The 25,824-nt window shown below is 38.8% G+C and overlaps 2 protein-coding genes across 2 annotated transcripts; both read right to left on the bottom strand.

The window, feature by feature from the left end:
- Positions 1 to 1,126: 1,126 nt before the first annotated feature.
- TBL34 (TRICHOME BIREFRINGENCE-LIKE 34) lies at positions 1,127 to 9,686 on the bottom strand. The gene is made up of 5 exons (XM_077357192.1): positions 9,286 to 9,686; positions 7,992 to 8,163; positions 6,885 to 7,081; positions 3,752 to 3,910; positions 1,127 to 1,682 (listed from the first exon to the last, which is right to left on the bottom strand). The coding sequence occupies exons 1-5, from the start codon at positions 9,639 to 9,641 to the stop codon at positions 1,334 to 1,336; spliced, it is 1,233 nt and encodes a 410-aa protein (XP_077213307.1). The 5' UTR covers positions 9,642 to 9,686; the 3' UTR covers positions 1,127 to 1,333.
- An 11,160-nt stretch (positions 9,687 to 20,846) lies between these two features.
- On the bottom strand, positions 20,847 to 21,844 carry LOC143848247 (abscisic acid receptor PYL4-like). The gene has a single exon (XM_077357144.1). The coding sequence runs from the start codon at positions 21,733 to 21,735 to the stop codon at positions 21,037 to 21,039; it is 699 nt and encodes a 232-aa protein (XP_077213259.1). The 5' UTR covers positions 21,736 to 21,844; the 3' UTR covers positions 20,847 to 21,036.
- Positions 21,845 to 25,824: the final 3,980 nt, after the last annotated feature.

Consider the following 25,824-nt stretch of genomic DNA (forward strand, 5'->3'; position numbering starts at 1 on the left):
AAGTAATCATTACACCAAAAAAAAGTAAAATAGCTCAAGTATAAAGTTTTAAATGAAAAATTACGTAAAAATCGTTATAAAATGTAAAATTACAAAAAAAATAGCAATAAGTTATAGAAGTTTATGACAATTACGGAAAAAATACATGCGGTCAAATCAGAATAATTCAATCCCATATTTGCGGCATATTTGTTTGTCTTGACCCGCGGGTTGACCCGGCCCACCCGCGGCCCGCGCGGGTCACCTAAATTTTGACCCGCAAAAATGCGGGTCATTTTCTCACCCGACCCGTGGACCCGCGCCCGCGGGTTGACCCGGCCCGACCCACCCGTTTGCCAGGTCTAGTTGCGTCCCAAAATATTATTTCCATAGCTGATCATAGCCCTCCGATCTAAATAGAAACTACATCTTATGCAACCTCTATAGATTGTAGGGTTGTGATCATCATACGGAAATGATTTTTGGGGCACAACCTATTTACATTGTGGCCCATCAAATGGACGGCTCGGATCATCCTATGGTCTGGTCGGTACACTTCATTTTCAAAAATATGAGTGGGGACTAAATTGGTACGAACCACACCATAGGATGATCCACCATGGACGGCTTGGATCATCCTATGTTGTAGACGGTACGAACCACACCATAGGATGATCCACCATGGACGGCTAGGATCAGCCTATGGAAATGATATTTTGGGACTCAACCTATTTACGTTTATGGCCCATCAAATGGACGGTTTGGATTATCTATGGTGTGGTATGGGCGGGACCTACGTTGTTCAAAGATGGGCCCACGATTCCACCAACGGTTTCTGTTGGGCCCACCAACTGTTCCTGTTTTGTGTGTGTGGAGAGAGAGAGAGAGAGAGAGAGAGAGGTCAAATGGTGGGAAAGTGACATATACGTGAATCCTAACGTTTAACGTTAGCCAGCCGTGTGGGGGGGGGGGGGGGGGGGGGGGGGGGGGGGAAAGAATCCAAAGACCTCTGAAAATGATTTAAGTGCTTAATGTTTTAATAATTGCACAAACTCAGCTTGTCTTTTCTTTTTTAATTGGCTTCCGAGTGCTCCTTGGGAAATGTAATAACCTCTGAGGTAGCAGTTTAAATCATAAAGACCATACGAGGAAAATATGAGTTGCTGCAATTATCAAAACATGGTAGGGCCAATATGACTCATATGAGTAGCCTTTATGTATTGTTACATGACCACAGTGTCTTTCTCCTCGTTTCTGTTTTTTTTTTACTTTATTTTTTAACAACATTGTTTAGATGGAAAATTTTAAAAAATAATGAAAAATAAAAAAATGTCCATTTTTTCTCCAAAATTGCTTATTTGGCGAACATGTAGGCGTAGAGGAGTTCGTTCCATGCATCGGGCACGCCGGGGAGGCACCAGTGGTTGCAATCCGCATAACTACTAGGGTTTCGAAGCTGATCTTCGGTCAAAGGGTCCCATTGCTTCCGGTGAATCGAAGGGTGGCCGTCTTTTCGGTACTCTGAGAGTTGTGTGATGTAGAGAATCTGTACATTTAAACCTCTTGGCCGCAATCTTTCAATTGTTGCTTCAACGGCTTGCATCATTTTGGTATCAAATCCTCTCCCCGTATGCCTATCTTTTGTTATGGGCTCTGTCTCATTGAAACAATTCTGGTCGCTAGCCGTGCCCCACTCGTCGGCCCTGCAAAATTCATGGTAGCATTTCATCATCATCATCATCATTATTATTATTGTTGTTGTTGTTGTTAGAATGTGGGATCTAACGGTTGGATTGGGTTAAGATCTCACCGTTGGATCATCTTGGAGATAGATTGGGTAAGTTAGCTAAATGAGGGGCGTGGATAGATCATGCAAGTGGATTAGAAGAGGCAAGCAAAAGAGATTAGGAAAGCAAATTTGATTAGGTAGATTTAATTCCATAATTATCTTGATTTGCACGTTTTCCGTTTTCACGAGGTGGCTATGCAATAGCCCAACTGAGAAGAGAAATGCCTTATGTGATGGTCCCTAGCAAATCCCTTACTATTATGACATTTGCTAGCGTCCATCACAGAAGGCATTTCGCGGATGGGTTTGCACGTGAAAGCAGCCACCTCGTGAATGAAGACAAAATCTGCTGAAAGTGAGCCCGTGTGGCTGCTCTCACATGCACAGACCATCCTCAAAATGCCTTCTCCAAAGACCCAAGTAAATCCATATTATTCATACAAAGTGATCATATTTCATTTCGAGGTATTCTAAATTGAAGGAGGCCTTGCAAAAAATGAACTGAAAGGGAGCCCCCATTGGCTTAAAATGAGAGTTATGCATTCATTATTGCTGCAAGTCAAAGTCTATTAAATGCACAACCAGCCAATGGGGGGAGCCCTTTCACCCCATTTGTGCAAGCCACCTTTCAGTTTAGAATAACTCATTTCTTAAAACATTTAATAAAACAGGTTTGTTTTCACTTTCACCTTTATTTCTCAAACGGATTCCCTAATTGGAAGTGTTTTCCTCTATTTAAAAAGGAAATTACAAAAGATTCTATTAAATGGTGTGATTGTTTTTAGCAAAACCCTTGTTACACTAATAATAGTTGATGGAGTCTAGACTCACATGTGCTCTTCCAAAAAAAAAGGGAGCAAAGGGCACCCCTATTGGTCAAAGGAAAAAATTGCCAATGGCGGACACCAAAATACAAGAATTCTGAACGGGGGACACACGTTTAAAAAATTGTTAGAGAGGGATGAAATTGGGGTAATCAACTCTTTAAAAGGAGGTAATCAACCCTCTAAATAGGGTTATCAAACTCTCGAAAGGGGGTTATCAACCCTCTTTAACAATTTTTCAAAATTGTGTCCCCCGTTCACAATTCTTGTATCTTGGTGTCCCCCATTGACAATTTTTCCTCGGTCAAATCCCATTTAAGATGGCAATCAATCTTAAAATTTTATGCATGGAGTTTTTTTTTTTTGGTAGTTTATTTTTATTCCAACATTCCTAATTTGGTGGATTAATTAATTTCCAAAAATTAAAGCAAATACAAGGAACCTTGCCACTTTTTTCTATTTAATTTGATGAATTGCATAATGTTCCGCCAATATGCGTAAATGGAGGCCTTATTTACGGAAAACGTTTTCCCTTAAAAATGTTTTCAAGACTATTCATGAATAGAAAATTGCAACTAGAGTATAAGAATAAAAAATACCTTGAAAAGTAGTCTACCTAACCTTGGAAATTAGTTTTACAATGATTTTTTTTTAATTGTTACCAAACATACCCTAAGCATTCATTAGTTAAAAGAAATGCACTTGCATAAGATATTTAATAGCCAGTAAAGCATGGTTAACCTACCTAAAAAGTCCAAGGCCTAAGATGTATAAGATCTACTAAAATGGGAAGTTTTGGAGGCATGGCCCATACAATAAATGAATGGTTGAGATCATTCAGATTTGTAATAGAGAACATCCTATTCGCTTGAGCTGAACACATATATTGTATGCAGGGGTGCAAGTCGGGTCGATTTTTGGGAATTTGGGTTGCACTTTTACCTTGAAATTGGGTCGGGTTGAGGCTGATTTCGATACATTTTAAGCCAAAGCTCACCCAGGCGCGACCCAAATTGAGCAGCTGTTGACAGCTTCTTAGAATTGTAACAGCCTATATCAACTAATTTGAAAGGCTAAAGTAAAGAGAGGTTGCCTAAAATGGGGGTGTGGATATCATTTTCTTTGCATTCAAAGTAAGGTGGAGTTACACTCTTCTTACCGGGAGTGGGTTGGAGACATGCTGACGAAGAAAAGTTGGGTGTTGGTGGGGTCCACATGGGCTTCGAGCCAGTCTGACCATGTCCTCAATGCCATTTCGAAGCTTCGAAGGGTCTCTATCTCTTTGTAAATTCCATCCTCTTCCTCAAATGTACCCCACCTGATTTTGCATAAATAATTTATTTAGTTCAACAAAATGGCATGAATATTGCTCATGCGAAAAATATGTGTTTTTATGACTAAGTTTTTTATAAGATATGATTAGATTCAGATTAAAATTCTTAGGCGGTCAATAGGTATACAGCATAGAGAATCAGAAAGCTTCTCTATCCCCCCCCCCCCCCCCCCCTCCCTCCTCTCTCTCTCTCTCTCTCTCTCGCTCGCTCCCTCTCTCTCTCTCTCTATATATATATATATAGAGAGAGAGAGAAGGAAAAGGAGTGTGCGGTCGAGGGCCCAAACACATGGGTCCTACGTTTTTTGTGCTGATCAAGACCATTCATTTGCAATGCCCCATCATAGATAGGGTGTGTACAAAAAATGAGGTCCATTAAGTGGAAGGCAAAAATGGGCAGAGCGGTGGCAAACGGTGTCTGTCCATTTTGACCTCCACAAATGGATGGGTTAGGATGATCCTATGGAGCTGATTTTTTGTACATACCCCATCTATGTAAGGGCCTTTCAAATGAATGCTTTGGATCATCCTAACAAAGTGGGCCCACATGAGTTTGGGGCCCTCGACCGCAACAATATATATATATATATATTGTTGCTAGGACTGTCAATCGGGATGGGCAAGCTCGAAGCCTGCCCATAATTAAAATGAGAACAAGCCAAACCAAGCTTGGTCAAAAGTTGAAGCCCGAACTCTAATTTGGGCTGAGCTTGATCAAGGGTCGTCCAGCCCGTTATAGGCCCGAGCCCTATAATATATTTACTATATAATTTTTTAAGATTTTTTATGCCCTTAAAAATCAGTAGATATTAATTAAATAAGTTACTTAAACATTAATATCCTATAGGCTATAGTTCGACATTAAATATGTTGTTTTCTTCTTCTTTATTTGGCCCCTCTTCAGCCTACTCCATATGAACGGTTTGGATCATCATATCCTATAGGCTATAGTTTGACCTCAGATTTATTAAATGAATAAGACAAAATCTGGCAAAAATCAATCGGTGTGGCTTTTCTCACATGCCAAAGCCAATAAGTTTAATGGCTTTCTATGAAATTGGCTTTTCTGTGCTTGGCTTAGTCTTTTCTCGTGCAGAAAATAAGAGGTGATGGGCAAGCCCGAACTCGGCTCGAAGCCCATTGTACAGACATGGGCTAAGCTTGAGCACCTCAGGCCCGCCCAAGCTCGGCCCGATTGACAGTCCTAATTGTTGCTTGCCACTTGCAAAATGACATGTGCTTTAAAAGCAAACACGAAGAGTGGAGGAATGCTTGTTAACTCCTCTCAACTCTTCTCACTTGCTACTTGCTAATGTGTTCCCACCAACTCTTTTACACCTCCTTTCAAAAACACCCATTTTCAAAATTACTATTTATTTTTAAAAACCATTAATGTTTCTTTTTTCCACAAAATTACTGTCTATTTTTAAAAAAACCATTGATAAAAGCCACTTTTCTTTTGAAAATATCCAACAAAAATTTCACAAAAATTTACCCATAGTCACTACAATTTCTTATATATAGTTGATAAAATGACACAAGCACATATTTTTATCATTTTTAAGGAATAGTCTGAGAAGACAAAATTACAAGTGAGGGCCACTTATTCAATGATCCAAACCATTTATTTAGTACTAGTCGCTATGAAAGGCTATGCAACAAGCTAGCCTCCAATTTGTAAATGCTTCCTTTCGGAATGCAGATTGTTGTTTTTCTATTTTCTAACCATTTAAAGTACTCTTCAAATTAGAGGGTTGCAGATTGTTGTTTTTCTATTTTCTAACCATTTAAAGTACTCTTCAAATTAGAGGGTCAGAGTCGTGTAATAGGCGTGGATTTTGGTGCATATACGGGCCAGAAAGGCTTAGGAGATAAATTTCAGCATGGATCGTCAACAGGACTAGAGATAGTCATGTGAGCTGGGCTGCACCAACATGGGGATCCATTCCTCCAAAGATCAGTTGTTTCCTCTGGAAATTTTTCCAGGAAGCCATTGCCACAGATGAAAGAATAAAAAGCAAGCACATTCAGGTGCCATCCAAATGTGTTTGTTGCTCGATCCATAAAGAGGAAACCATGAACCACCTATTCATAGAAGGAGAGTTAGTTCGATCTATTTGGTCAGAGTTTGCCAACCTTTGGAACTTCAATCTGATCCAATTTCAGTCTATCAAGACTAGAATTATAGGTTGGTGGAAAGCAGGAACTAAAAGAAAAACTCAAGCAGCCCATCTATTCAGCCTCACAACACCCATCATAGCTTGGGAAATTTGGAAAGAGCTGTGTAGCAGACGAATGGAAGGAAAATCTAATTCCACCAATATTAATCATCAGTACTATTTCAGAGGGTACTAGAAACCTGGATTGTAGCCATTCTCCTCTCAAGGAACCAAACTTGTTGGAAGTTCTTTTTCTGTCCCAGCTTGGCATTTCTCCTTGCCGTCCAAGGATTCAAAAGGATTGTTGGATTCTATGGAAGAGACCTCCTAAAGGAACTTTGATGCACTTGGCCTTCCCAACATCAGAAGCAAGATCAACTAAGTAAAAAAAAAAGAAAAAAGGCTTACCAGATAAATTGGTTCGGGTCATTGTACTATGTTTGTCTATACGGATTGGATGATCCTAACCATCCAATTATTGTTTTAGAAATGGATGATTGAAAAAGAGAATAGTCCATGCTCGCCCACATTATATGAACAAAAGTTCGCTTGTCCTGCGACTAGGGTTGTCTGATCTTATCTGTGTAATTTTCTAGCAATGGATAGAACTCATTAATGAGTAATCCAAATCAATGGTCTAGATTGTTTCAATGATCTCGGAAGAATTGAAAATATGTAATCTTCGATCTACTAATCCGATGAGACAAATCGGATCTACGGTAATATAAAGGTAGCCCCACATCCTATAATAGGGGTCCCACCACTCAATGTTGTATTCAAGGTACGTAGAATGTACTTACAAGACCTTCATCTTCTCTCTTCTCCACCAGAGATAGGAATTGAAGACGAGTATGTCTGCGCCCGTCCAGTGCCTTGCATGCTTTGTGATGGACTCTGCCCTTATTATCCGGTCAGGGAGCCTATGGTTCACAGGATCATCCGAGTTTGATTCCACTAGTAGTGGGGCCCAATAAAATTCGACCGTTGCATTGTAATCCTAGGTCGTTACTCCAAAGTTAGAGATTAAGTAAAGCTCTCCAAAAAGAAAGAAGATCGAAGAGAAGACAGGTAAAAAAAAAAAACCAGCTATAGCATGTTTTTACCAGAAAATATGGGTTGCCAAACATCGGAAAATTCTATTTTCAAGGACATTTTTTTTTTCCATGGATTTTTTTCAACATCAAGAAACAAGCCATGCAATTGTGGTATGACTTTAATGCGATAAAAATGTCATTTTATAAGCTTATTTATTGTATCACCTATATATCACAATGTATATATGCTTTTAAATGATATATTGCCAAATTCAAGTATAGAAATATTTACTTACTTTTAAATATTAGCTACCAATATTTTACATATAAATTACTAAGGATTTGCTAAGGGCAATCGCAGAAGGAATTTCCCGGCTGGGCAGTTGCATGTGAGAGCAGCCACCTCAGGTGAATTGAATGAATTATACAGTATCTGTGAAAAGTGAGCCTGTATGTCTGCCCTCACATGCAACTGCCCAGGCGTGAAATGCCTTCTACGATGGTCCCTAACAAATCCCAAGTTACGTACTAATATAGCTAATAAATCAATTTTATGGTATAGCGAAGTGCCAGTAAATTCTCCATGAACTTTTGGTGACAATAATAGTAGATTTTGCTGCACTTTCAAATATAGACATAAGACTATACCAAAATGTTTTGAACTAAATATTCAATTATATTAGTTTAAGAAAATTCCCCTAGTATGATCCATAAAATGTAAAAAAATTTGAATGATTTTACAGTTTTTGATTTGATTCTTTTGGGTTTATCTTTATGATCATTATCTCTTTATGAGCTTTTTCAAGTTCTTGAGGATTTTCCTCTCATGATGGCCAGTAAAAGGTATTTTATAATTTAGATAATGAGAATTACCAAGGCTTTGAATGTGGTTAAGGAGCCATTAGAGTGCATGGACTTGTGAGCAGTGGGGATGGAGGACTCCAAGAGGCACACCATTGAGACCCATTGCCCTCTGTTGAGGGAATCACCAACAAAAACAAGCCTTTTCCCTCTGAGCCTCTCTAAGAGTGCTGTGGCATTGAACCTTGTTAAGATGAACCACAACACAAATCAAACAATCTGAAAAAAAATAAAAAATAATAAGAAATTACATAATAAAAAGATAATTATAAAATGTAGTGCTTAGGTTGTTCATCTAGTGGGATATTTCGAGTGTACTAAACCTTGGAATATTTTATTCCAATGAAATTTGTATACCGTGTTCAAGGTACCACGCGAAAGCAAAGATACCACATCGGAAAAGCGAAAGAGATGTGGATGGACTTGTAAGGGTTTAGGCACCCTCCCCTTAACGGCAAGCATTTTTAAGGGTGACTTCTACCCAACAAGTCGTACCAGAGCCGGGGTGTGGAAACCCTAATGTACCCTCGAGGACAAAGAAATCCCTATGCTCTGTTTGGATGCCGGCAATTCATTGGGAGATCTATATACCTGCGGTCAAAGGGGAGATTAAAGGGGAGATCTAAAGCAGATCAGTCAACGGGGAGATTAGGGGTGGAAGAAAGAAACATTGTTTGGTTTGTCTTGCAAATATTGGGGGGATTTGGGATAAGGGCAAAAAGATCTCCTCAAGATCTCCTCCTCCACAAATTTCATCGATTTGAAGAAATTTGGAGAGAAAATCTCGAGCGCACCACATCACCGACCGTTGCCCGACAGCGCTAGTGGTCAAAGACCTTAAAAGGCAACCAAACAATATCAAGAAGATCTCAAGATGTTCTCCCCTCAATCTCCTTAAAAATAGGCAACCAAACAGAGCATAGGGGAAGACCTCATAATTCCCATGTTGCTTCCATGTGAAGGGGAGATTAATGTTGGGGGTACCACACGAAAGCAAAGATCCCACATTGGAGAAGTGATCAAAGAGGTGCTGATTGGCATATAAGGTATTGGACATCATCCCCTTAACAGCTAGCTTTTAAGGGCGAGTTCTGCCCGGGTCCCAACATTCCCTAGAGCCCTGTTTAGATTGAAGGAATTATCTGGAAAAGTTCGGAAAGGGCAAACATTTCTAATATTTCTTACTTTTTTTACACATGAAAAAAATTAACTTGAACCAAAAACCCCTATCACTGTAGAGAGAGAGAGAGAGAGAGAGAGAGAGAGAGAGAGAGAGAGAGAGAGAGAGAGAGAGATGATACGTCACCTTGGAAGGTTGCACTCATGTGGTTGCCACCTCCAGTTTTGATACTTAAAATCCTTTCTCCCCCACTTTTCACAAGCCAACTGATCAGACATATAAGAGCATTGCCTTTCGGAATACAAAGGATAGGACACATTGTCAAACACCCATTTGCCTGAAAACAAGTTGCACCCCGCCCGTGACTCACCAGAACTCTCCCTTCCCATCAAATTTTCCGGGCACACGCCGTTCTTCCCGGTGAGAGAGACGGTGACTGCGACAATTGCACTGGCCACTACCACAATGAGGAAGACTACTAGAGAATTAAAGCTGCTCCTTATTCCCAATACTCTAAGGAGCATTGGATTTTTCTTTGCCATTTCAAAAATTGCTCATTGGCTTTGTGTTGGATTGGGTGGGTTGTTACTTAAAACTTAAAAGGATAAGCTATTTTTTGCCTAACGTGAAGAGGGTGGCATGGCCAATAAAATAACTGTTTCTTTAAGGAGTAGTTTGCCTCAACTTGCTTTTTATATGACATGACGAATTTGCCCATAAGATTCAATTTTGTTTTTTGAAGAATTTGATATCTGCTCTTCATGATCATCTCGATCACCAGGTTGATCCCCCGGTTCTATTTCATTCTAACCCAATTCTTTATCATTAAAAAAGAAGAAGGATTTGATATCTCCACCCCCTGTTCTTTTACAGTAGATGCTCACAACAAGTGGGGGCCACTTGCTCAATGGCCCAAATTATTTATTTCCTAGGCTTTTCTATGGATGGGTCATAGCGCAAAATCTACCCTGATTGGAGAATTCTAACACTCCAATCTGTAGAGGCTTTTCTGATTTTTAAATGTTCTATCTTTCACTAGTGGCCAATAATTAGAGGGTTAGAATCGCCCAATGTGTGTACTCTCACCGTTTTCTAAGAAAATTGTAACCCAAGTAAACCTTGGACAAAATTCTTCATGGTTTGTTCCTTCATTGGAAATTTTTATTGGGAGAGAATATGTTTTCCTGCGTTTGGTAAACTCATTTTTCATGATTTTTTTCATAAATAATTTCTTTTTACTTGTTTCCAAGGGAAATTGCAAACCTACCGGACCTTGGAATTTTTTCCATGCAATATTATTTTCCATGGGAAAAAATTCCATAGTTTTTCCCTATACCCAAACAACCCCCAGATCTATTATGTTGTACAAAAGATACAAAGAAATATTGCTCTGCAAAGATGCAATAACCACATTCTATCATTAACATTGGAAAAAAAAAATTATCATTTGTCACCCTTGAACTTATAATGGTGCTTTCTTTTTATAAATTTGAGGGTGTTTTGGTAACTTCATCAGTGAGATCCCCCAGGCATGGAGATTAGAGTTGGGTTTTAGGTATGGAAGGAGTAGATGGGAGTTGTTGAGATCTCAAAATCACCACCTAATAATTAAGAAATTAAGCAACTACTATATCCTCAACAAGAGTTTGCTTAAAATAGAGAGAGGGTGGAGTTACCAAGGGTGGCATTGCTGATTTCTTATTACTTTTAGACGGCCCAATTATCACCCAATCTATGTTGTGAGTTTGAATCAACTGATACTTGCATTCCACATAGTACTCAAAACTCTCAATAACTGACGAGAGAGAGAGAGCATTCCTTGCTTTTTCTCTACGGCTTTGTTCACTTCTTTTCCCCGGAAAGTAAAGGAAAGGAATTCATTTTCCTTTCCTTTCCAGGTGACGTGGCAGAAGGAAAAGAAATCCAGGAAAATGTCAAGGAAAATGTTTCGTTTTCCTTGGAAAGTCTCTTTCCGATATATTTAATCGGAAACCAAATCTCGAGTAATAGGGAAAAAGTCAATTTCCACGTCAATAAGAAATTCCACATATGATAATATTTTTCCTTAGAAAAGAAGTGAAAACAGAAATTCTGTCTTATCAGGGAAAAAAAAGGCTGTTTTCCAAGGAAAACAGCATTAGGGAAAAGAAGTGAACAGAGCCTACAGGAATCTTTTGGAAAAAAACTTATCTAGAATCTCCTGCTTTTCTGCATTTGATTACATACGTGAAAATTGCAACTTGAACAACCCCAATTCAAGTTTTATTTAGAGGGACCTTCAATTTATAATGATCGAGAATTATATAGGGCATGCTCGTGTGGGGGGGAGGGGGGGTGGGGTTCCCTTGATATTTGACCCAACAGCAGCCCCTTAAAAAGATGAAAAAGGGGGCCGGCCTTGATCAAAACTCAAGGGTACTTCTTGCACGAGCATGCCCGATCAGGCACCATATAAAATCTCTATAATGATATCTCTCTAAATAAATCATAACCATATCATTTCCCTCTAAATCGTGTTATGAAAAAATTACCTCAAGAAAAAAAAATTCCATAAGAAATATTTTTCTTCTCATCAATGGGATAGCAAGTCGAGGTTTATTTTATCCTTGGATAGGTGTGCTATCCTCTGTTCACATTGAGAACAACACGAAATCGATAGAGTATACTATACAAGAATTAATGGTAGTGAATCTCAGTGGTTTATTAAAGATAAAATTATCCAAACAAGGTAGCTAATTGTAATTCCGATAACAACTTATCCAAGGATTTCTATACCTGTGGAGAAAAACCCCAATGGGCCTGGATCGGCTGGCACTTGATTTGCTCAATCCTCAACTGCAATGTGTTCTTTAGCTCTGATTTAGCCCGACCCACACTAAACCTAACGTAAGCTTTTCGAGACTCAAGACTAAGGCAGTTTATTTGATTGGCTTGAAAGATTAGTCTCTCCATTATTAGTGAAGCCAATCCTTTTCCATGACAGATTGGGCCCATTGGGCCACCTGGTTTTATTCTGGGAAACATTCTTAATGGTGAGGCTCAATAGTACCCCAACTACTAAAGTTTGCAATTAAATTCAATGTCCACAGCACAAGTGGCATATGTTTGTTGGTTGAAACTAATCATCTGATTAGTCACTTGCAAATGGATCATTAATTAGGTCAGAGAAAAACTCTTGCAAATATCATTGTACGAATGGATCTACTGTCATGTGTGATCATCAGATGGCACCTGCCAATCTATAATTTGAAAATAATAGCAATAATCTATTAGCTAGACACCGATTATTGGGTGTATATGCTTCTTCTTTTTGGTAGGTAAGCTAGGTTTTATGGGACCCCTACCAGTTTATTAGATAAAAGAGAAAGATGTTACATTCGTTTAATGAGAAATAAAAAAGAATATTGAAAATTCGAGTGGCTGAAGTTGAAGCAGCTACTTTTGAAGTAACAGAAAGAAAAGCAATGTCTATAGTGGGAGAGAGTGACGATCGCTATTATAATATTATGATCATTACATGTATGATATTAAATATAGTTGGAATAATCACAGTAATAGTTGCATTGATAGTTATCTTCATTCTGAAATCAGTATTGAGAGTTAGATTTCAAGTAGTAGTGACAGTTTTGGTGAAAGGAGCATTTTGAGTCAAGATGTGTCTTCGATTCCTTTCCCTGGTGCAGTTGGGCCATCCTAAACTTTGAACCAGAGACCTCGTCCGTGAAGTAAATCATAAGTCAAATTGGATATGTACCTATTGGAATAATTGTTGGAGACTCAATTAATGGATATGCAAGCATGATAACTTATACACTAGACACCGTCCCAAACAAGAACATGAGAAACGGAGATCCAAAAACTCAGGATACAAAAAAATAGAACACCTAATATGCTTACACTAGGTCATTCCTCAAGCTATTCATTATTATCAAATGAAGAAAAAAAATTCAGAGAATTCTCAATGCAAAAGGGACGAAATGAACAGAGGGGTGGGGTGGGTCTTTGATCTGTCTCTCACTTTTTCAATGTGGCACTGCTTTTGGTTCATGTCTCCTTGTTCCACAAGGCAAAAATGCCACCCAACTTCTACATCAAGATATGATGATGTTACTTAGAAAATGGTCTTCTTTGTCTCACACGCCTTCTTTCTTTACAAAGTAATTGGAAAACAGTTCTACTCTCGTGGTTTATTAACTCTCTCTTTTCTAACGTCATTTAAAAAAAATAAAAATAATAAGTGGGTGCCCATATGATCTCAGTGTGCAAGAATTCTGGGTGCCATATCATTTTGGTTATGCTAAAATTATTTCCCAGCCAGAACTCTCTCTCTCTCTCTCTCTCTCTCTCTTTCTCTCTCTCTCTCTCTCTCTCTCTCTCTCTCTCTCTCTGCGTGTGTTGGGACCCGGGTAGAACTCGCCCTCAGAAGTAAGGTGGACAATCTCACCCTCCCATGAGGCGGGAACGTGGGAACCGCGAGATCTTCTCCGAGAGAACTTCATCGTCCTCGAAGATACACTGGGGTAGGGGTGTAAATGGATATTCGAAAATTCGATTACCGTCCGCATCCGAATTCGTTTAAAGCGAATATTATTCGGAACCGTTTCAAGCGCATATTTTCCGAATCCGTTTATGAGATATCCGGCTCATGCGAATATGGTAAATGGTATATCCGATCCGTTTAACATCTGAATTCGAGAAGTAAATCCTTTTTATTTATTATTAATAATATCATTAATATTTATTGTTAGTAATGACACACTATCTTTTGTTTCTAAAAGAAAAATGAATTTTCTTTTTAGAAAGAAAAAAAAAACAAAAGGTGTTTTAGGTAGGAAATGAAGTAATCTCTCATTTTAAGGGCATTCTTGGGGTCTGACATGGCTTCTTTATGAAGCAACAAATGTGGGCTATAGGATGAAAGAGACAAATGGATGATGGTGATTGAAAGAAGATGTCATAGTTTCTAGGAAATTCTAGAGCAAAAAGGCCATAGTCATTGATGGTAAATGGACGGCTCAGATCAATTTTCTAACTTAGAGTTATATAAAAACCCAAAATGCAATTAAAAGAGGAGACTTCTAAGGTTTGCAAGGAGAAGTAAGAGAGAGGAGAAATGAGGAGGTTGCGACACCATCTTCGGCATTCCTTGGTGCCTCCAAACCGCCGCCCCTCTCCACCTTCTCACAGCCACCTCCATCACAGCCAGTCACCTCCATCTCTAACCCAATCCACATCTCCATCCCCATTTCTCTTCATCTTCCACAATCAGCACTCGCACTTCCCCTGTTCAAAATAGCCCAAACCCATTTCATCATATACATAAAAAAAAAAGAAAGAAAAAACCCAAAGACCCTATCAACACCATCATCCATCCCCACCGCCTCTCTCTGCCTTTGTTTTAAAAGGAAGAAGAGGATCTAATATATTTTAGGGTTTGAGAGTTAATTTTGTAAAGAAAAGTTAGATGTTTGGTTTTAGGGTTTGGAAAATTTATTCGAGGACTAAGGAGGAGAAGAAAGATCAAGTGCTGCAATCAAATGTTCAAATCTACCGGATAAACGGATACGGATAATATCCGAATTCGAATAATATCCGACGGATACAAATTCGGTAATAGATATTAAATATCCGTCAAATTTGAATCCGAATTCGGATAGTATATGCTGTAATCGAATTCGGATATAGCCATATCCCGATTTGAATTCGATCTGTTTACACCCCTACACCGGGGTTACTGAGATCTTCCCCGAGGAATTTTCACCTTCCTCTAGGGCACACTAGAGCAACCAGCATCTTCTTTGAAAAAAAATTAATAGGAGTTGAAATTCTACTAAGAGGTCCGTAGAGATTCACAAGAATGGAAACTAATACATTTTCAAGAAACTTGAGCTCGGAAAGAAAATGATTTCCGCAACACACAATCTTGTCATTGTAGCAAGAATTAAAGAAACGGCAAAAAGAAATTTAAGAAATGGCAATAACAAGATAGAGAAGTAAAGAGGATTGGTTCTACTAGCACACTGTAAGTAGAAAGAAAGCCTTACAATAACAAGAGTCCTTCCCCTTCCTTTCTTGCCATTCTCTTTCTCTATTTCCCAAGCAAGGTTAGCATTCTTCTAATCCCAGCCCAATCCGATCTCTCCGCTTATTGATTTCCCCCAAAAAGAAAAAAAAAAAAAAAACAAATGAGGGCCATGCACCCCTATTTATAGGGAGGGTGGATGAATGAGGGGCTGCCGGCCACTTGTCCTCCACTTGAGGTGGTCCTAACTACACTTATCACCCTCTCAAGTGGGTATTTAGCTACCATGTTGGTCACAATTGCCAAGTGTCACTCTTGGTTTTGTCCTATCTCTTGTGGTCCTCTTTGGCTGCACACGTTTCACCCCTATATTGCACCCCTTCTTACATGTCTATACCTTACACTTATCTACAATATTACCCTCGCTACAAAAGACACAAATTCGCTCAAAATCACAATAGCTTGATAGGAAGACTCGCTCAGCACCATTAGATGGATGGATAGTTGAAGACAGCATCAGTGGCGATTAGCGGACTTGATTGATGAGATCCGTGACCGTGTGTAATCCGTTTTCAACACATACGACCGTGCGGAAGGTAATCCGTTTTCAACACATACGATGGTTGGCTAATAGTGAGCTAGGCAGATCGATTAGCTAGGGACGGGGTGAACTGAACAATCTTGGACTTCTTTTATTTTCTTCCCTTGTGATGTTTTTTGACTTCTTTATTTTGTCTCCTATCATGTTGTATTCTCATCTCAAAGATCCCCTCGGTTTTACTGTCTTTTTCCATGTCAGACCAACCATGACAAAAGCTGCTGAAAAGTGAGCCTGTGTGGCTGGTCTGACATGCGACAGACCATCTGCGAAATGCCTTTGCGATGGAAGTTATCAATTCCCTTTTAATAAAATCACACCATTTATTCACATTGTGTTTCGCTTTTTGGATGGATGTTGATACCATTTGTGAGTATTATAACAGCAGTGAAAAGCAAATTAAAAAAGTGTAAAATAAAGTGCATAGTGGCATTATCATAATAAGACAGTGGGCATTGGTCTCCTTTAAAATGGATCGTGAGTCGAACTCAGATAGTAGGATCCAAAAAGTAATTACATCGGATTAGATCCAATCCAAAATTCCCTTGTTGAATGCTCCATATTTATATGGAGACCAAAATACAATTTTATATCAGGAAGTGATATACTCACCCCCTTTTCTTCCTCCACCCGCACTCTTATAGTGTATTTACGACTACACTTTTTACACTACAAGAAGCTGGCTCAGGGAAGAAAGGAGGGCAACTATATTATTTCCCTTTCATATCCCTTAAATTAAACACATGTGTGAGACCAAATAAAGGGCCATGCCTTCCAAGTAGTTGAATTTAAAATGGGCCTTACATTTCAATCTTGACTAATTTGATATGTTCAAAGATAGGGACAATTCACATAGTTTTGTAACTTCAATATGGCCACAAAAATGCAAGTTTTATGTTGGGAAATAAATATTTTTCTTTCTTTTCACTGTGATTTCGTTTTCAATTTCACACCATTGTTGAAAAATAGTATGTACGCTTATGTACAAATTTCCACAAAGGATATGAGACTTGTGAAGGATGTTACATGGAGCATGAGACTTGTGAAGGATGTTACATGGAGCATGTCCCATCTAGAGACCTACTAGCAAGACAATCTCATCTTGATGAACGAAAGCAACCACGACTTTGTTCGCTAGCGATTTCTTGGGCTAGACTTCTAACTCAGGGGCGGATTAGCGGCAGCAGAAACTTGATGACTATTCTGAAGAACCTTCAAATTGAGGAGGCTAATCTTGCGGCAAATATAAATTTCTTATTAATCACAATCCTGTCAAAAAACTTTTTGCAAAGGTCTACTATAAACTTTGCTTGGACTTCCCTATTCCTACTAAAATTAAAATTCCATCCACTTTGGACGTCCAACTCAAAAGCAACTGCTATAATTTCTCTATTTTTCCTACAACTTGTAAAATTCTCCTACAACAAGGCTTCTTTTGATTGGCCCAAATTAAAAAAAAAAAAACTCCTAAAATCTCTCTCAAATCCCACTAAATCTAAAACTCTTAAATGTCTCCTAACCTTGGACAATTACCTCTAGAAAATCCTAATAAAATAAATTCCAAAAAAAAAAGAAACACTATTTAATTTTAGATCAACATGGGTCGTTGATCGAGGGAGTCATAAGTTGAATCATAAGTTGCAAATTTTTTTTTTTTTTGAAATGGTGAGATTCATTAAAAAGAACACGACCGAGGGAGTCGAGGCCGCCAAAAGTACAGAGAAAAGAAAGATAGACCACAACCAAATATAAGCTGCAAAATTGTGGTAATTTCATCCATGGGACTACTAAGATTCATACCAATGGCAATATCACCTTTGAGGTTAGCAGCTAAAATTAAATCTTTTTTCTAATGACACCCTTTTAAGCCAAACCATATTATTACAAGAAAAAAATCTGAAATTTTTTTTTTTTCTATTTACAGTCCTTGGATGACACAAATTAATTAATTTTTATATTATATGAACATTTTTTATGTGTTTTTTTAATATCACGCTTATGAAACCGGAAAAAAAAAATCATTTCTAAAATGTTATGTAAACACATTCTGATTGTGTCTTGGTCAGATTTTACAAAAAATAAAAAACATGGTTAAATAAACATGGATCATTATATATTAAAATTTAAACTAAGATATCATTGTCACAAAATGGGATTTTACCCTAATAAAAGAAAGAGGACTAATATCCGCACGGTCATATTTTGAAAATGGCGCTACTCACTTTGTTTTACACTTTTCTGATCAGATGTAGATACCATCTTGAGCACTGTAGCAGCCGCACAGATCAAAGTGAGTAGTGCCGTTATCAAAATATGGTAGTGCGGATATCAGTCCGAGCGCCATTATCAGAATATGCATGGCAAAATATGGTTATTATTGTCATTTAAAAATCGCATATATAATTCTCATTTTTGGGTGAAACAGTTGTAATTGAGATAGGAATTATATCTAACTATCTAAGGTCACGTTTGTAGACCTTTAGAGTGTCTTGTACTTTGTAATCTCTGTCTACAGTAGAAGCTCCTCGATCTCCTTCGTTGGTCAATATAGTTAAAAAAAAGTGACAAACAGTTGTAATTAGGCATAGGGATTCTATCTAATTTTCTCTTATTTTGCACCCTAGATCAATTCTAACACAACATCCTGATATCCGCTTCGTTTTGATCAAATCGATCCGGTCCATTCAAATGACTCAAATCTAATCCCACTCGATCATCACCATCCAAACTCGGGATCGAAAACTTAATTAGAATTAGATTAAAACATGGTATTAATTAAGAAGAGTCTATATATATTGTAAGTGGGTTAGGAGGTTGTTGATGAGGAATGAGTTGTGTGGTCAATTCAACAAAGGAGCAAAGAGGGTGGTGAGATAGGAGACTGAGGGAAAAATTGGGAAAGAAAGGAAAAAAGAAAGAAAGAGTGTGGTGTGTTCAAATAAGTAAGAGAACACGGGATCATTAAAGCAGGCCTTGCCCACTTGCACTCCAACTTGCAAGTTGCAATATACATCCATCCCATTCAAACAAAAAGAAAGAGGAAAAACATAAACATACCAACTTGCTCTTTTCTTTTATAACAAGTTGAGCTTATCAAAAGCAAGTTGCAGAGACAAATAGCTACTGATTCCCACTGCAAAAGCAGTATTTTAATGCAACAGGGTAGCCCCTCATGCATGTACCATAGGGGACATCGCGTACCTTATAATTTATTATTATTATTTCTTATATTATTATTAATATCGATATCATTATTATTATTGCTTTTATTATTTTAAAATGGCAAAAATAGTAAAAAAATTGGCACCAAGCCTTCATGCTGTTGTGGTTAGGATGTAAGGTTGCAGCATGAGGTCATGGGTTCGATCATAGATTGAGGAAATGGTATCAGCACTTGAATGGAATAATAATAGTAGTAGTAATAATATAAATCGATTAATTAATTTTAAAAATTTAAAAATAGTATAAAAAAAAAGCTTAGCGTCGAGCATCGGTTATAATGGTTATAATGGTTAGGACATAAGGTTGTAGCTTTGAGGTCAGGGGTTCGATCGCAGACTAGGGAAACGGTGGAACCGTAGTAATAATAATAATAATAATAATGGAGACCCTTTTTTATTTGTGCCACCCCCATTTTGTGGTTTCATCACTGAAGACAACAAATTGAAGTAGTCATACCACCAAGTTTTTAAATTTTGACCAAAATTTCGGATTTCGGTCTAGACCAAAACCGAAATGTTTTGAAACCAAAATTGCCGAAATTTGGTAAATTTCGGCGAAATTTGGTTAAAATATTATTTTTTTATTTATTTACAGAATTTCAGCCGAAATTACCAAAATTTCGAGATTTCAGCAGAAATTTCAGTTAGGACCGAAATTCATGCCGAATCCGAAATTTAAAACCTTGCATACCACTACAAGGGGGCGTGCATGGTTAAAATGAGATTTGTATTTATCTACTGTCACTAGTACTACTTGTAATAATAATAATAATAATAATAATAATAATAATAATAATAGGGAAGTGATATATCCGCCCCCTTTGATCACCAGGAAAACCCCCTGTCAGTGTTTGTGGCAATCAGGGGCATTGAATTCTTCTGACATAAGTACAACAGCGCCTCTTTAGTCATTGATACACTGGCAGGGGGTGTTCCTGGTGATCAAAAGGGGCGGATATATCACTTCCCTAATAAGAATAAGGGATTTGCTAGCGTCCATCTCAGAAGGAGCGCATTTCGCGGATGGGCTGTTGTGGTTGCTCTCACATGGAATAGCCCATCCGCGAAATGCCTTTTGCGATGGACCCTAATAATAATAATGATAATGATAATGATAATAATAGTGGGGGAATCATACTTTCACGACCTTTCCAAGCATATCCTCCTCCTTTTATCTGTCTTTTTTGAAAACGATGCCACTTCTTCCTTGTTAGTTCGTCATTTGTATGAAAAACAAATAAATGGCAGCGAAAATTTCAGGGGGTGGTAGTATCATGTCATTTCCCCGGATATGATATTTCTACCCCTTTCCAGGTTTTCCTCCCCCCTTTTTGTCTGTTCTAATAACTTCCTAGAAATGACCCTATTTTCATGGGGACAAAAAAAAATACTAGGCAAGGAAAATGCAATCATTTCAAGAAAAGACAAAGGGGGCGGGAATGTAATTTTTTAAATAGCAGTCGTTAAAAAAGAATTCTAATGACGAAAGAGACCACATGGAAAGCCCAAAATGTCATTTTTAACCGCTTATTGTGATAATGTAAAGATGGTTAGAACTTAGAAATTAAACCCAAGAACAAATAACATTTTTCATTAAAATTTCATGAAGCTTGGCTAATTGAGCAAAAGCACAGAAGGGTATTACAGGCTTAACTTGTAAGCTTTTATCAATAGATCATACATGTATTCCAATGAACGGAGACTAGTATCTCTCAATGGCATTTAGAACATACCCATGGGTATTTTGGTCCACTTCAAAGATAAAAACCAATGCAAGGTAACTTAAAATTGATAGTACCAACTACAAACTAATTCCTAACAATGTGCGTATATGTAATGACCATAGCAATTAGCAAAGAAGAGAGAGAGAGAGAGAGAGAGAGAGAGAGAGAGAGAGAGAGAGAGATGACAAAATCAGAAGTGATCAATCACATGAAGGATACAAGTAGACAATATTCTACTCTCTTCCCAATACAAAGATACATCATGTACAAACACAAAATCCCCCCCCCGCCCCATGACTAACTGTAATTTCTCTCTGTCACTCTTATCTTCTTGACTTTGAATGATATCAATAGTACAATGGATGAAGTTTTTCAACTTGTGGTTGTTGGTGGAATCATAGAATTCTCAGCAATCTGAGCAAGACTCTGCAAGTTGCACTTCACAATGGTATCCACAAACACGCACGTGTCCTCACGTGAGTTCCCGGGCGGGACATCAACCACATAAGACTCGACCACAACCGTCCCTCCAGACGCGGCCGACGCCGGATGGAGGGTCGTGATCGACCGATAATTCGCAAGCCGGTGGTCCCCGCCCACGACACTAAAGCTTAAGACATGACGTTCGTCATCGAGGATCTCGAGCCGCTCTGTGCTGGATCCGGCGGGGATGCCGGACACAAGCCGGACCTCCCGAAGGGTCCCGACATCTCCAGTCCCAACTATGACGTGGCAGCTCTTGATGAAGTGCTTGTAGGCTTGAGGGTTGTCGAAGCGTCGGACCACGGACCAGACCCTTGGGAGCGGGGCCGCGATGGGCTGGACCACCGCGGAGCAGCACTGGTTCGGTCCCACGGAGTGGGTGTGGTGACGGGCCACAGTTTCTGGGACCGGGGTGGCGGTGGGTAGTGGGATGCGCCTGAGTTGGGTGGCGGAGTGGTGGTGGTGGGTGGTGCTTATTTGTGATTGCTTTTGGCAACTCATGTTGGTGTTGGTGTTGCTGCTGGTGCTGGTGTTGGTGTTGATGATTCTTTGAAGTTGAAGAGAAGATTTTTGATGGGTTGAAGGCATTCTATGTTTTATCTTTCCTTTTCTTTGGCAATCTTTGTTGTGATTTGGGAGGGTTGAGAGTTTTGGATTTTGGGGGTTTATTGGATGTGAATTTATATAGGGGGATGGTTGAGAGAGAGAGAGAGAGAGAGAGAGAGAGAGAGAGAAATTTAAGAGGTGGTTTGAGGGTGTCTTTTCTAATGGATTCTAGTGGTGTTAGAGAGAGAGAGAGAGAGAGAGAGAGAGAGAGAGAGAGAGAGAGAGATGGGTTGGTTGGCTTCCAAAGAGGTTAATTAAAATTCATGTGGGGTGCAATAAAATAGAGCCAAGTTGCTGAGGTGAAGTTACTAAAAATGCCCTGGTTTGGATGCTATTGTAGTTACCAGATTATCCCTATTATTTCTTTATATTTACTTGTCTGGCTATTGTTTGTATGTTTTGATTTAGTAATTGTTCGAAAAAAATGGATTTTCATGTACTCAGCTGGTCATGTACTTGGAGGAATGTGTGATCTTTTTTGCGATACAAGGAGAAATACCATGCATGTAGGGGTGTAAACGAGGCGAGCCGAGCCGAGCTTGGCCAGGTTCGGCTAGGTCAGGCTCGGCCGCGAGCGGCTCGCGAGCCTTATCGAGCTCGAATTATATTAATTTTATACCCCTCATCTTCCCTGGACAGCCCTATCTAGTGTTTTTTTACTACTCTTTTTACACTAGGGGGTGGTCCAAGTAACAAATGGGGTTCCAAAAAAGAAGTGACATATTTTGCCTCCCCCTTTCACTCCCTAAACAATCCTTTTAGTGTATATAATAATATATAATATATATATTTAAATATATTAAATTCTTAACGAGCCGAGCCTGGCCTAACTCGGGCTCGGCTCGTTAAGGATTCGAGCCGAGCTCGAGCGAGCTTCCGAGCCCGAGCAAAAATTGACACCCTTACATGCATGGCATAGTGGGTCTCACCTTTGATTGATCTGAACCGTCCGTTCGATAGGCCTTGCTCTGGATAGATCTCCCATGCTTCCAAAATCATGCCAATCATCCAATCTGCGGTCATGATAATTTTCGTTCATCAAGATGAGATTGTCTTGCTACTTGATTTCATGTAATAAAGGTTGAAAATGGAGGGCAGTTAGGTCATTCACTTAGGTTGATACTTGTTTACTAGTATAAGGACTGGGTGGCGAGTTCGTAATATAAGAAAAAGTCAAGGGGCATTTCCAGCATCAAAGTAGTAAAAGAAATTAGCAAATGGGCAACCCACTTGCAAGAGGCGTAAGCCAGTGGGTGTAAGATAAAGATTAAAAGAGCGTTCCGTTTAACAACAAAACACAAGTGGCCCAAAACTCTCTCTCTCTCTCTCTCTAGACTGATATCTACACTACTGTATTTTATAATGACACAACTGGCTTTGTTTTATACTATTTTAATTGGATTTGTACGGCTGTTATAATACTCGGAAGGGCGATGATATTGTCACCCCCCCTAAATTACGCATTCGCTCCCCTTTTGGCTTGATTTGACGTCAAAAAGCATTAATAAGGGGGGCGAATGCGTACGCAGGGGGGGTGACAATATCATCGCCTTACTCGGAATTGTATCATCATCGAGTCAGAAAAGAATAAAAACAAAGTGGGTGGTGCCATTATCAGAATATGGTAGTGGATGTCATTTTAATTAGCTTTTCACAGCTGTTACAAATATTCAAGAAGGTATCAATATCAATATCAATATCAAATCAGAAAATTTTCTAGTTACAATACTCAATATGGTATCAAATATCAACATCCAATCAGAATTTTTTAATTAGCTTTTCAGAGCTGTTAGAATACTCAAGATGGTATCAACATCCAATCAGAAAGTATAAAACAAAGTGGGTAGTACCATTATCAAAACACACTAGTCCCAATTAGCACCAAGGAGCTAGAAAGTACAAGAGGAGAGAGAAGATAAAAGAGAAAAGTATAGGGAGGTATATCACATGGAGAGAAAATCAAAGATCTCCAACGATGCTCTATTCACCCTATCCCCTAGCTAAACGATATGCCTCAAAAGAAATTGCCCGTGCATGGTAAAATAATGGGCCCCACTTCATCACAAAATGAGGTTTAATATTGTGGCCCCATCCATTGAACCCACCCGATCAAAACATGAGGTAAAATGTTGGGCCCCACCTGATGTATGGATTTAGAGGAGTTGGTGAGACCCATCCTATCAAAATACGGTTTAAATTGTGGGCTCCACCTGATGCATGGATTAGAGTGGAGTTTCTTGGACCCAACCTATCAAAATAGTGTAGAATGGCGGGGCCCACCCTATGCAAGGATCTGGGTGGAGATGTTGGGCTCACTCATGGGTATGAAAACTAGGGCCCAACCATGTGCATGGGTTTGGGTAGATAATGGCTAATTTCGGTGAAGTGCTTAGCTCTACCGACGCATTTTGTTGGTTTGGGATGTTGTACGAGGAAAATCTGGTGTTTTCCAAGCAAAAGGGATCTGTGAATTGGACAATCCTAGCCGTCCGATCAGACCTTCATGATTTTTGGTACACATTTTAGCTGTTGGACATTAGCCACAACTCAATACAGCACATGTAGTTGCTCTGATTAAAAGGATATATACTGGAACAAGACAAGCGCTAGGGATGTCGATGGGCCAGATTAGATCCGATCCACCCATTCGAACTCACAGTCTACATAATTATTCAAACCCTAGCCAAATCCTTAAATATGGATCCATCAGTTTAAATGTTTAATCATATCGGATCTTGAGAATTTGGCGGATTTTTCAGATCTATTGGGTCTTGCACGGGACATGCGTATAATTGGGATAGTGATCTTGTAGAGGATAAATTATAAGATGGATGGCTGTAAAACCCGTATTTATTAAAATGTACGGTACGGCCAACTCCATAGGATGATCCAAACCATCCATTTGTTGGACCACAATATAAATAGGTCGTGCCCCGAAAATCATTTCCATAGGATGATCCTAACCCTCGGATCAATTGAAGTTTCCAAAACGTGCTGTCCCTCTATAGATTGGAGGGTTACGATCATCCTATGGAAATTATTTTTGGGGCACGACCTATTTACATTGTGGCCGAACAAATGGACGGTTTGGATCATTCTATGGAGTTGGCCGTATCGTACATGTTTCAATTTATCTTTTGTGTGGAACCCTAGGTCCCTAAATGAAGGATAACAGAACAAGAGGCTTGGATCATCCAACCAAAGAAGATAGGATCTTGAGAGTATTAGTGGAATACTGGAATCCTAATCAGTTTTGCATTTTGCAAAGCAGGGACTAATGGGCAAAATTCCCTCTTCTTATATTAGGCCCTTTTTGGAATGCAGGAATTTTTTGGAAAAGTTCGGAAAAGAAAGATATTTCTAAATTTTCTAAACTTTTTTTAAAGTTGAAAAAGACAATTAGAACCTTAAGATAATATCCCTAAACTAACCATAATCACATCATTATCTTCCACATTATGGAAAAGGAAAATTTTCCTGAGAATTTTTTTCCATCAGAAATGTTTTTCTTGGAATACAAAGAGGCCTTTATTTCTCTTCTATTTAATACTTATATCTCTACATCACAATATTCACCCAATTCAAGTAGCGTGGAATCTTAAGTCCCTAGGATCGAGACATAGGAGAAAATTGCATAAATTTATGGGTGTCAGTATCAATTCCATTTTGGTAAACACTAGCACAAATAGTTCATGAAAATGAAGAATTATTAGTAACAATGGAAAAAGCAATCAAAGAGAGTCTTACCTGTATCTGATATGAACACCATCTGGGTTGGATCAGATTGATCTAATCAATGGCAACATCAAATCTTATGTAGTTGGCAACTTGGGAATCTGATTCTTAGTGTTAGATGAACTGCTGAACTTTTTTTCTAGGATTGGGACACCATTCCTTTTCTACCAAAAAGGAAATCATAGAGCAAATCACGATCAAAACTGCGGAGAATCGTAGCATTCAGATTTTAAGTGGTGGCCCACATGTTTTTATCTGCACCCTTAGCTTTTGTTTTCTTTTTTTTGATAAGTAATTTACAAGAGAGGAATACAATATGAGAGAGAGAGAGAGAGA

Source organism: Tasmannia lanceolata, unplaced genomic scaffold (assembly GCF_043159265.1).
Source record: "Tasmannia lanceolata isolate RefF3 unplaced genomic scaffold, GAP_Taslan_0.1 ptg000016l, whole genome shotgun sequence".
NCBI classification, from domain to species: Eukaryota; Viridiplantae; Streptophyta; class Magnoliopsida; order Canellales; family Winteraceae; genus Tasmannia; species Tasmannia lanceolata.

What these genes read in the sequence shown, in the direction of transcription:
- TBL34 (XM_077357192.1), bottom strand. Translation starts at nt 9,641, where the DNA reads ATGGCAAAGAAAAATCCAATGCTCCTTAGAGTATTGGGAATAAGGAGC. An exon ending in TAACCACATTCAAAGCCTTG is followed by an intron (nt 7,082 to 7,991) that starts GTAATTCTCATT and finishes GTAACGACCTAG; the next exon opens with GATTACAATGCAACGGTCGA. An exon ending in AGAGAGAAGATGAAGGTCTT is followed by an intron (nt 3,911 to 6,884) that starts GTAAGTACATTC and finishes ATGCAAAATCAG; the next exon opens with GTGGGGTACATTTGAGGAAG.
- LOC143848247 (XM_077357144.1), bottom strand. Translation starts at nt 21,735, where the DNA reads ATGCCTTCAACCCATCAAAAATCTTCTCTTCAACTTCAAAGAATCATC.